The sequence below is a fragment of the Ursus maritimus genome, unplaced genomic scaffold, assembly GCF_017311325.1.
Source record: "Ursus maritimus isolate PB19 unplaced genomic scaffold, ASM1731132v1 scaffold_23, whole genome shotgun sequence".
NCBI classification, from domain to species: domain Eukaryota; kingdom Metazoa; phylum Chordata; class Mammalia; order Carnivora; family Ursidae; genus Ursus; species Ursus maritimus.
In genome coordinates, this window is record NW_024424786.1 from 47,220,880 (window position 1) to 47,231,478 (window position 10,599).

General features: G+C 59.7%; 1 protein-coding gene across 1 annotated transcript in view; it reads left to right on the top strand.

Moving 5' to 3' along the window:
* The first annotated feature begins 1,803 nt into the window (after positions 1 to 1,803).
* The window catches only part of ANO9 (anoctamin 9), a 15,962-nt gene continuing 7,166 nt past the window's right edge, over positions 1,804 to 10,599 (top strand). The window contains exons 1-8 of the mRNA XM_040639757.1: positions 1,804 to 2,015; positions 8,044 to 8,118; positions 8,213 to 8,338; positions 8,543 to 8,688; positions 9,854 to 9,900; positions 10,025 to 10,083; positions 10,165 to 10,238; positions 10,437 to 10,571. Coding sequence (XP_040495691.1) covers positions 2,010 to 2,015; positions 8,044 to 8,118; positions 8,213 to 8,338; positions 8,543 to 8,688; positions 9,854 to 9,900; positions 10,025 to 10,083; positions 10,165 to 10,238; positions 10,437 to 10,571 — 668 coding nt within the window. The 5' untranslated portion in view covers positions 1,804 to 2,009. The remainder of the gene's footprint in view (positions 2,016 to 8,043; positions 8,119 to 8,212; positions 8,339 to 8,542; positions 8,689 to 9,853; positions 9,901 to 10,024; positions 10,084 to 10,164; positions 10,239 to 10,436; positions 10,572 to 10,599) is intronic.

Below are 10,599 nucleotides of genomic sequence, written 5' to 3' on the forward strand. Positions count from 1 at the left end.
CTCAAAGGATATATTTATACACATTTTCATTATTTTTTTCCTTAGGATAGTTTATAAAAAGTTAAATTAATGGACCAAAGCATAAACAATTTTTAGGCTTCTGATTCTTTTGCCGAATTGCTTTCCCAAAAGGCTGTCCCTGTTTTCTCTGCAGATGGGACCAGATGGGATCTGCACTGAGCGTAGGGCACCTTCTCCTTTGGGGCCAGGCCAGTGCTCCCCTACCCAGGCTGCAGACGCTGTCTTTGCCCCAAGGGGCCCCCGGCGCTGGCTCTGGAGCTGCAAGGATCTGGATATAACTTGACTTCCTTCGGGCCCTTGGAAAGTGGAAGCGACAAGCAGTGTTTCTGCGGCAGGACAAACAGGAATGCCAAGTAGAGGCATGGAGACCCCACAGCTTTGTCGACACCTGCAGCGGTGCCTGTGTCAGGGGAAACCCTTTAGTGGGCTGTTTTAACACAATGCAAGTGCGGACGCAGACATACTGAACAGGTGGAGTTGGAGACCAGGAGGAGACACAGAGGCCAGGACCTGGCTGGCAACCTAGACCTTGAGTTCGCATTACTCATGCTCAGAAGCCCTGGCTGACTGTTGTCCTGAACTGGAATAGGGCATCTGAGGCCCTTTGGCCTGTGCAGATAGCTGGGTGACCTTCCTCCTTAGGAAAAGTGATCATACTTCCCAGGCTTCTGTGCAGGAAGTTGTGGTCATGTGACCGTGTGCTGCCTAGAACACCCCTCCTTCTTCCTCTTCTTGCTGGCTTGAAAGTGGGTGTGATGCCTGGAGCTTGAGCAGCCATTTTGAAGCATGTGGTGGGACCAAGTGTATAAGGTGGCAGAGCAACAAGTCAAGTTAATGCTAGTCCTGGACTGGCCCACCACAGACTTCATTTATGGGAAAAGCAATATATATGTTGCTATATATATATGAATTCACTAGCATTGGGGTTTCCATGATACCCATCTTAATGTATTCGTCCAGATTTGCTCCATCAGAGTCACACGGGTCCTGTGCTGATCCCTCTCTTGTCTTTGCCACCTTGTAGTTCAGTCCTGGTCCCTGCTGTTGTCACAGGCTGCCGTGGGGTCCCCCAGGCAGAAATGTGGGTGGGGTGGGGCCACATTATCACAGAGCAAATATATACCAATGCTGGGTCTGAACCACAGGCTTGCATGGGCTGCGTGATGCTGTACCCTGACACTGGGGGGCGCTCCCTGCCCCCATGACATCAGGGGTGTCCCCTCAGACTGTTCCATGTTTCCATGTGCCCTGGGTCCTCAGCTTCACAGCAGCTCCCAGAGCCTGGGTACCCCACATCACTGTTGGGGGCATTCTGCGCTCTGGTGGCCCAGGGCCTTCCCCAGCTGCTGGCTAGAGCACAGGGTCCACGCAGCCCAGGGCCAGCTCTCTCCTCCCCCAGGTGGGGTCCACAAAGCAGGGGCTCAGGGTGGGAGTTTCTTCTTGGGGTCTGTCTCATCCTCAATCCTCCCTGCCCCAGTTTCTCCTCTAAGGGAATCAACACTGGACTCGGGGGGTAGGAGTCAAGGGCTGGATGCTCTGGAGGGGCCCTGGGGAGAGTGTGTCCTGGGGTCTGGAAGAGTGAAGGGGAGCAGGGAGCAGGGGATATTGGGGAGTGCTCATGTGCCCAACCCGTGGTGCTTCCCCCTAGGAGGGAGATGCCAATCTCCCTCCATCTTACAGGGGATCCCCTCCCGCAGGTGAGGGCGATGCCTTCAGGTGTGGGGAGGGGTCCCCACCTGACTGGGTCCCCAGGAATGTGTCAGAGGCCCCTGGGAACAGGGAGGGGTGTTCCTTCCAGCCTGGGGCGTGGCTGCAGAAGGGTCACAGGGAGCAGGAGGAGGAGGAAGAGGTGGGAGGCGGGAGAGAGGAAGGAGGGAGGGGTGAGTCCCAGGCGGAAGTCAGGTAGGACTCGCCCGTGGGCCTTGCTGCCGTACTCTGGTCCTGCCAGCACCACGAATGCCAGCCCCTAGCCAGACTCCGGGGCCAGGATGCAGGTGAGTCCAGCTGTGCGGGGGTCCACACCTGTAGCCAGGACACGCCCCCCCTCCAGAGGAGGATCCGTGCCTGTGGAGCCCTGCCAGCTCACTTGGAAAGTACCTGCGGGGGTTCCCTGCAGTCCTCCAGGCTGAGGTGAGGGTCGCCAGAGCCCAGACAGAGCCCCTGGGCTGGCTGGGGGTGGAGGAAGACGGACGGCAGCTTTCCTCCTGCCCAGTCAGGGATACTGCAGACCCCGGGGCCAGGTCCTTAGAGCCCGTGTGAGACCTAGATGAGGAGAGCATGTCCATCCCCAGAACTTGCTGCTCTGCCCTGCAAAGGGAAAGGGGGCTCTGGCTCCAGGATGGCTGACCTGGGGTTGGGGAGGCCGAGGGTAGCCAGCTGAGCCCTCTGCTCCCTGGAAGTCCTACCCTAGGCACAAGTTGGGGGCTGGCTGGGGGCGGATGGATTCTGATTCTGGGGGGCAGACCAGGAGGCCATGGAGCCCCAGGGAGGTGGGCAGGAAAATATCCTGGGAAGACATCCTTTTTCCCCTCTGCCAGGGAAGAGGTCATCCAGACTGGGGCCAGTGCCTGGGTGGCCCAGGGAGGAGACCCGTGCCAAGGTGGAGAGCGAAACCAGCCTCCCACTCAGCCTCCCTGGGGCCCTCCCAGGTGTGGGCCAAGCAGGTGGCCTCTTGCTCCACCTTTGCCCAGGGCCTCCTCAGCCCTTCCAGAGCCAGCTCTGGTACCTGGCTGCTCAGGCTAGCATATGGGCACACCTCAGCCTTAGCCCTGTCAGCCCCTTCCTTCCATGCCAGTCCTGAGCTGGGGCAAAGGAGAGACTTAGGGCTGCCTGGAGGGGAAGCACCTGGTTTGGCTGAGGCAAGGAAATCAATGCTTTGAAAGGGACATATGCAAGGGCGCCTGGGGTTAGGCATCTGCCTTAGGCTCAGGTCATGATCTCAGGCTCCCTGCTCGGCGGGGAGCCCGCTTCACCCTCTCTCTCTGCCGCTCCCCCTGCTTGTGGTCTCTTGCTCGCTCTCTCCTTCTCTCTCTCAAATAAATAAATAAAATCTTAAAAAAGAAGGAAAAGAAAGGGACGTATGCAGATGTAGGTGCAGACAGCAGGGAGGACTTGGCGGCCCCAGCCCCCAGCTGGGTCTGAGGGTGCACTTCCCTGCTCCAGGCCCTTCCATGGCTCCCCATGGCCCCCAGCTGACTAAGTGCCCCAGCTGCCTGAGGACCCTCCACGATCCGGCTTCTGCCAACCCCCAGCCTCATCTCCTGGCAGCTCCCTTCTAGCTCTTTATGCTTCTGCCAAGTGCAAATTCTGAGTCCTGAGTCCCTGGGTGTACTAACTACCAAGTCCTTGGAGGTGCTGAGTCCTGAGTCTCTGGGAGGTCCTGAGTACCAAGTCCCTGGACACTGACTGCATGCTGCCCCTCTGGGCCTGTCCATACATATTTTCCTCTCCCAGGAATGCTGCCCCAACTTTATGGCCTCCTGCCAACCTCAGGCTGCAGGCTACCTCCCCTGTCGAGTGGGCGCATGCCTCCCCAGGCCCCTGTGTCTCCTTACACCACGCACTGCCCATGAGGGCTGCACACAGAGCAGGCTGCATCATCAGTGAGGGTCTGGGGATGGATGAACAGATGGACACATGAAACCATGAACTGACAGAAGACAGATGGACAGCTAAAGAGGTGGAGGGATGGAGGGGGGATGGAGGCAAGGAGGGGCAGACAGGAGGGAGGGGCAGATGGCTGGCTTCAGAAGTTGAAGAGGCAGAACCAGGTGCGGGGAGACTGGCTCAGGGCGTCTGGGCTGAGTGAGCAAGGGTGGGTTCTCTGTGTTTGTACACTTTGGTGGGGGCAGGGGGGTCCCCTTGGATGATGAAAGTGCAGGGTGCTCTTGAGGCCCAGCCAGAGGGTGTGATGAGACCTCAGGTGAGATGTGCCACGGGTAATGAGGGGAGGTCTGAATGTGTTCCTTTTGCCGCTGGGGTGATGTCACACGTGTGTGTTCCATGTAGCCCACATGGTCAGGACCTGGGTGACAGTCACGTCTGCCCAGCAGTGTCCTCAGCCCCACTGGGGACCTGGGGGCCAAACTGGGAAGGGATGGACAGGGGCAGGACTCCCCCAGCTCTGACCCTTCGTGTTCTGTGCTGTAGGGGGGCGAGCATCTCCTGGGACCTGCAGTGTCTCCATAAGTCCCCTCCTTTGGAACTAGTGGGTGAGCCCCCTGGGACTCTGGCCTGTGTTAAGCCCTGGGCTTTGGCCCCCTAGGTGAATGGCCTGCAGGGCGTGGACACTGTAAGGACTAAAGGGAGAACAACAGGGATCTCCCAGCCTGCACCCCTCATCTGTGCAGGAGCTTGCCTGGGGTCTGCGCAGGGCAGGGAGGGCTGGGATCTCCAAGGCTAACTATGTCGGGACAGCCCCTGTCCCTGCCCTGGGGGCCTGGGAGCCTGATGGGGACACACCGCTTCCTGGAGGTGGGGCCTGAGGGATGGAGACACAGGGGCCCCAGAGCCTTGTCCAGGGAACACGGAGCAGTCTGCTTGTCTGGAGTGGGGATGACTTCATATGAGCCAGTCCCCATCTGTGAAGGCCTCTCACCCTGGAGGACAGATGGACTGATGGACAGCCTGATCCTGGAGGCTGTGGCTGTAGCCATGGCCCACAGGGGGACTTGCGTGCAGCACGTGACCTCAGGGGTGAGCCCAGAGTATATGGGAAGCAGATTCTCAGAACCTGGGCCCAGTCTGGCTGTGGGGGGGGGGCGGATGGCTGGACTGGAGCTAGGTCGGGGGGGACTCTGACCTGGCTGCTCCTGTGGCTGCCTGTCCATTGCTGAGGGCTGACCTGGCATTGACCAGGTGTACATGTAACGTGGCCCTGGTCTCTCTGTCCAGTGGCTGGGATCTGTGATCAGTGCCCATCAGATACCTTGGGTGGCATCACTCTCCGCTGTCCGGATCACGTGCCAGCCCTTAGAGGAGGTCCAGTCAGCCCTTCCCAAGAGGCTCTGGGAAACTGCCCCAAAGCTGTGCAGTGTCTCTGGTGGAGAAAGGGGTTGTCTGAATCAGGAGCTCACCGGGTCCAGCAACCTCATTTCTGTGACCCAGTAAGGGCCTGTCTCCGCCTTACTGCCAGAACTTTGAGGGTCCCTCTGGGAGAGTCCCTTCTTCCCAGGCTCCCTCCTGCGTGGACCCCAGTGTTCTGCCCAGTCTGGCTTCCCTGTGCCATTCCTTCACACCCTGGGGTCCCCTCTCTCACTCCTGGTTGTCCTGCCTGTTCTGCAGCCAGGCCCACACTAATGTTGGGTCTCTCCTTGCAGTGTCCGCCAGAGGAGCTCAGTTCGGGTCGGGGGCAGGTAGACAGGGAGAGCCTCCTCCAGGGTCCAAAGAGGAACACGTGAGGCCCTTCCTGCTGACGCAGGATCAATCACACTCACCAGTTCCTCCAGCACAACACTTACTGAGCCCTGTGGTGGGCAGTCACAGAACCAGATGCCGGTGGCCCGAATGCCCCTCTTCCCATGCAGTTGAGACAGAGGACCCTCGGGCTCTCCCTGTGCCGCAAACCTGTCAACAGCAGAGTTCTCCTCTGGCCCAAGATGGGGCAGCAGTTCTAGATACGATAAGCCACACCTGAGTGCCAGGGGCTTTGGGGCACAGAGCTGCTGTCTGCAGTAGCCCAGCCTTCGTGAGACCCTGCACCCCCTGCCTCAGACCCTGACGTGCTGTGGTTGCATGTGATGCCCTTCTCCGGCTTCTGTGATTGGGACAGAGGGAGAGTGGGGCAGACCCAGGTCCCGTCCTGGGGCAGGAGCTCCTGGTGTCCGTGGGTGCGACGGGGGAGTTGGACCAGGGTTGCAGGTTTGAAGCAAATAAAAAACATACCCAGTTAGATTGAATTTTACATTAAAAATTTCCTTTTTAGTATGAGTGTGTCCCACGAAATAATTGGGACATACTTATACTGAAAAGTATCTGCTGTTTATCTCAAATTCAAATGTGACAGGGCAGCCTGCATTTCACCTGGCAGCCCTCCAGGGCAGACTGGCTGGAGCGGTCCAGTGAGGCTTTCTGAAGGGGGCAGGTCTTGAGCTTGGCGGAATGTGGGGTAGCGGCGGGGGGGGGGGGCAACAGAGGTGAAGGCCTGGCGGTAGGCAGGTTGTCTGGAGACACAGCCATGGGCTGCCCTGAGCTCCTAAGCCTGGAGAAGGGCTGGGGTCACCCTGGGGCGGTAGGGGGTGGTGGGCTGGCAGAAGGCCATGGCAAGAGCCCAGTGCCGGGGGGTGGTCAGTGCCCGAAATTGCCAGCCCAGTAGGCATGAGGTGGGTTCCTCTGACTGACCCGCCCCCCAGGGTGTCACCCGCACCCTTATCCCTAGGACATTGCAGGATCCCTGTGCCTCCCAGGAGAGCTGCCAGCCGGAGAGCACGCTGGGGACCCTCTCCCTGGTGCCCACAGCATGCCCAGCTTCAGGATGCTTCTTGCAGCCAGGCAGAAAGAGGTGGGCAGTCTTGCCTGAGAGCACACAGTGTTGGCAACCCGGTCTCTAGGCTAGGGGATCCACTTCAGCCTGGAGCTCCCTGCTGTGACCTGCTCTGACTGTCTGCCCTTGTCCCCCACCTCCTGCACCCCCACCCCCTCAGCTGCCCAGCTGCCCCGTGACAGAGCCCGGGGCACCCTGGGTCAGCCTCGCAGCCTGCTGTCTATCTACCCGTCAAGAGTGGGTGAAGCCTGAGCACCCTTTCCCCACATGTGCAGTTTCAGCACATCTGTAAAGATGCTTGAAGAGAAAGAAGGTGGTGGGAGGCGTCCCTACACCCTCTGCCCCGCTTGCCCATCCCCTGGGGCTCAGGTCCAAACAAAGAGCCCACACAGCTGCCTGGACTTGTGTCCTTTTCCTGCGCCCAGGTCTGTGCAGGGTCCCGCATGGCATTTAATGGCACGTCTCCTTGGCCCCTTCCCGTCTGTGACGGTCCCTCTGTTCCTCCTTGTACTTGGCCGTCTGACTCCTGAGTCTGATGTTTTCTCAGGCTGAGACAGGACTATATGTTTTAGGGAAGGGGCCACATACTACCCCATCACACCCTATCAGCGGGGTTGGGGGGGACCCTAACAGCTAAATGCTATCACTGGGACCTCGGCCTTCATCACCTGGCGTGGGGGCCATCTGCTGGGTTCTCTTTCCCCTTCCCACACGTTCTTCATTAGTCATGAAGTCCGGAAGGGAGGGTCTGGAGGGAGGAAGAGAGAACGCGTAATAGCCATTAATGCTGCTGCGATCCTGATGCCAACAGATGGTCGGCAGAGGCTTGAGGGCTGTGTACACAGCTCGCTCCTCTTACGGCTCTGCCCCTATTTCAGCGTCCGTCCGTCCGTCTGTCCCAGACGTGCCTGCAGCGCTTACTCCTGCAGGACTCTCACTGGACTTACCATGTCACGTTGGTCCCCAGGGGCCCATGTGTGGCAGCAGCCCATCCCCCTTCCCGCCGCGTGGTCGTCCACCGTGTGGGTGGCCGGGGTCTCCATCCATCCAGGTGCTGCTGGGAACTTGGAGGGTTTGCACGATTTTTCTATGAAATAAGCTGCTGAGAGCACCCTCTTACTTGTGCTCAGGGCTGGATGGGCCGGGCTGGGTGGTCTAGGGTGTTTAATTTTGTTTCCCAAGTTTGTGCGTGACAGGGGATCTGCCGCCTTCGATGCTGTCAGGCCATTAAATGCCTGTGACCAAAGCGCAGAAGGTGATGCCTCTGGCCGCCTGACCGCAGTTCCTGCTCTTCCGTGCTCCTCTTCTGTGAAACCCCTATTTGCTGCTTGTCTTTTCTGAAGGATTTCAGAAGCTCTTTGCTTATATTTCTAAGCAGACCTTTGCTGGAGTCACCCAGTGCCTCCCCACCCATCGCCCTGCTCATTGTGGTCCTAGCACTGAGCCCCACCTGGAACTGCCCCCTCGGTGCCGGAGCACCTGGCCCAGGAGACGTTGTGCAGGAATGAGCTCTATCCTTCCGTTTACCCTCTAACCCCCAGGGTGAGGATAGCTTCCAGATCCCGGCAGGGACTGAGGGGGACAGCTTCCCTCTGATGGAGATCAACACTGGTGAGGTGAGTCCCCACCCGGGCCCCTGCCAGACTAGGTCCCACCCTTGGCCTGTGCCCTGTGCCAGCCCCAGCCCAGCCCCACACCTCCTTCCTCCAGACCGAGGCCTCGGAGCAGTGGGACTATGTCCTTGTGGCTGACCACCGCACCCAGAGAAACACCAGGCAGGCCCAGCAGCAGCAGCAGTTCCTGGAGGAGCTCAAGAGAAAAGGCTTCCATTACAAGGTGGGCTGGCTGAGGGCCTGGCTTGGTGTGGAGCACGGGGGCCAGGGCTGCTTGGGTCATGGGGGACAAGTGTGTCCTGGGGAGGGGTCTGGAGGCATGGCAGTGGCCTTGTGCCTGAAGCAGAAGGGACAGGCCAGTGGCTGTGGACAAAGGAGGAGCTTCCACAGTGGAGTGGAGGTCCCCAAGCGCCCTCCCCCCCCCCAGATGATAGAGGACCACGAGAAGGTGTTCTTTGGGATCCGGGCGGACAGCAGGGTGTTTGACCTGTACCGCACACTCCTCATGGAGCCTGAGGGTCCTGCCGCCAGAGTGCAGCCTACCAGGCCAACCCCCGTCCCAGCCACCACCAGGTGAGAGGCTGGCCAAGAACTGGGGCCAGGAGGACCACTGCCCAGCATGTTTCTGGTCCAGTCAGGCTTGCAGGCATGTTGTTAGGTCAGAGGTCCCGGGGCAGAGCTTTGTGCCTCAGTGCCCCTGTCTGTCTGTGGTACGGGACAAAGACAGTTCTCGCTTCTTGGAGTGTTCTGAAGGTTACATGTGACTATGTTCCCTAAAGGGTGGGCAGGATTTGGGACAGGCCAGGAGGACCTCCCAGCCATCCCTCCTAGCTTTGGGGTCATCTCCCCAAGACCTGGGATGTAGGTCCCGACCTCCCTTCTCTAGACCAAATGCCCCTCCGCGGACATCTGTCTCCAGCCTCCCAGGCACGCAAGCCTCTTCTCTCCAAGCACGTCCTTCTCCCCGTTGATCCTCCAGCCTTCCACGCTGCTCCACACCCCCCCACATCCCTCCTCTATCACCTGCCTCTCCTTGGCCCAGGCCCCTCTGAGCTCAGCCAGAAGGTGCTCCTGGAATATGGATGTGAGCAACAGAGGGGGTCTCTTGTGAATGCAGGAGAACTGGCTGGTCTCCAGGAGGTGCAAGGGGATGGTAGTTGAGTAGAGACACCTTGACGGGGCCTGGGAGGAGCATGCTGGGGGAGTGCCCTGGGACCTCAGAGGGGCCATGCCTTACAGGAAGATATTCTGGAGGAGCATGGCTCTACAGTCAGATGTCTGGCTGTGCCACTTCCCAGCTCTGTGGCCTTGGGCAGGTTACTCAACCTCTCTGAGCCTCCATCTCCCCATAGGCAAAATAGCTCACAGGGTATAAGGATTTGTGCACAAAAAAGCATAGGGTGTGCTCTGGATGTGTGGGGGCTCCAAGTGGGAGGTGTGATAGGTGGGGGGGTCTAGGCCCAGTATCTGGGAGGGGATGGTGCGGGACTGAGCACTGGGGGGGCCTACCCCCAGGGGAGCCCCATCCTGGAGCCATGGGCAGCTAGGTCACAGGAGGACTTAAAGGGGTGGGGGATGGGCTCCCAGATGAGTCCTAGATTCTGGGCTCTGGTCAGGCGGTCAAGGCAGGCAGGCTGGGGGCTCCACCAGGACACAGAGGAGCCTGGGACCTGGCCAGACAGAGGGTGGGGCCACCCAGGTCAGGCGGAGTCATCCTGAACCAGCTCTTGTGTTCCAGAATCCGAATTGTCAACTTTGTCCTAAACAGCAAGACGGCAGCTGGTGGTAAGGACAGGATGGGCAGGTGGCCCATGCAGCGGCCCACCAGAAGGGGTGTTGACATGGGGAGAGCAGGGCAGGGCTCCCCTCACCCCAACTCCCCTCTGACCCGACTCCCTGTGACCACCAGACACATTAGAGGATTTGGTGAAGAGGGGGATCTTTGAGACCAGATTCGCCCTGCACAAGGTGAGGGGTGGGCCAGCTGGGAGAGGCCCTGAGGGCGGGACCAGAGGCAGGAACCTCTCACTGTCTGTCCCTTGTGCTCAGGGGGAGGAAGACCTGAAGAAGAAATGGGCCCAGTGGAGAAACATGGTCCACACCCAGCCGATTGATGATATCAGGTGAAACTGCCCCAAACAAATCACCGGTGCCCCCGCAGACACACCCGTGCCCCCAGCAAACAGCGGTGTCTGCTCCTGGGCTGGACACACCGGTGCTGGACACTCCTTGCCCCCGCGTGCCGCACGCCCCACGCCCCACGCGCTGGCCGGCTGGGCACCTGGGTGGGGGTGGCCCTGATGGGGCAACTGTGCCCGCAGGGACTACTTTGGCGAGAAGGTGGCCCTGTACTTCGCCTGGCTCGGCTGGTACACCTACATGCTGGTACCCGCCGCGGTGGCGGGTCTCATCATCTTCCTGAGCGGCTTCTCCCTGTTCAACGCCAGCCAGATCAGGTCGGGATGGGGGCGCGGCCGGGGCGAG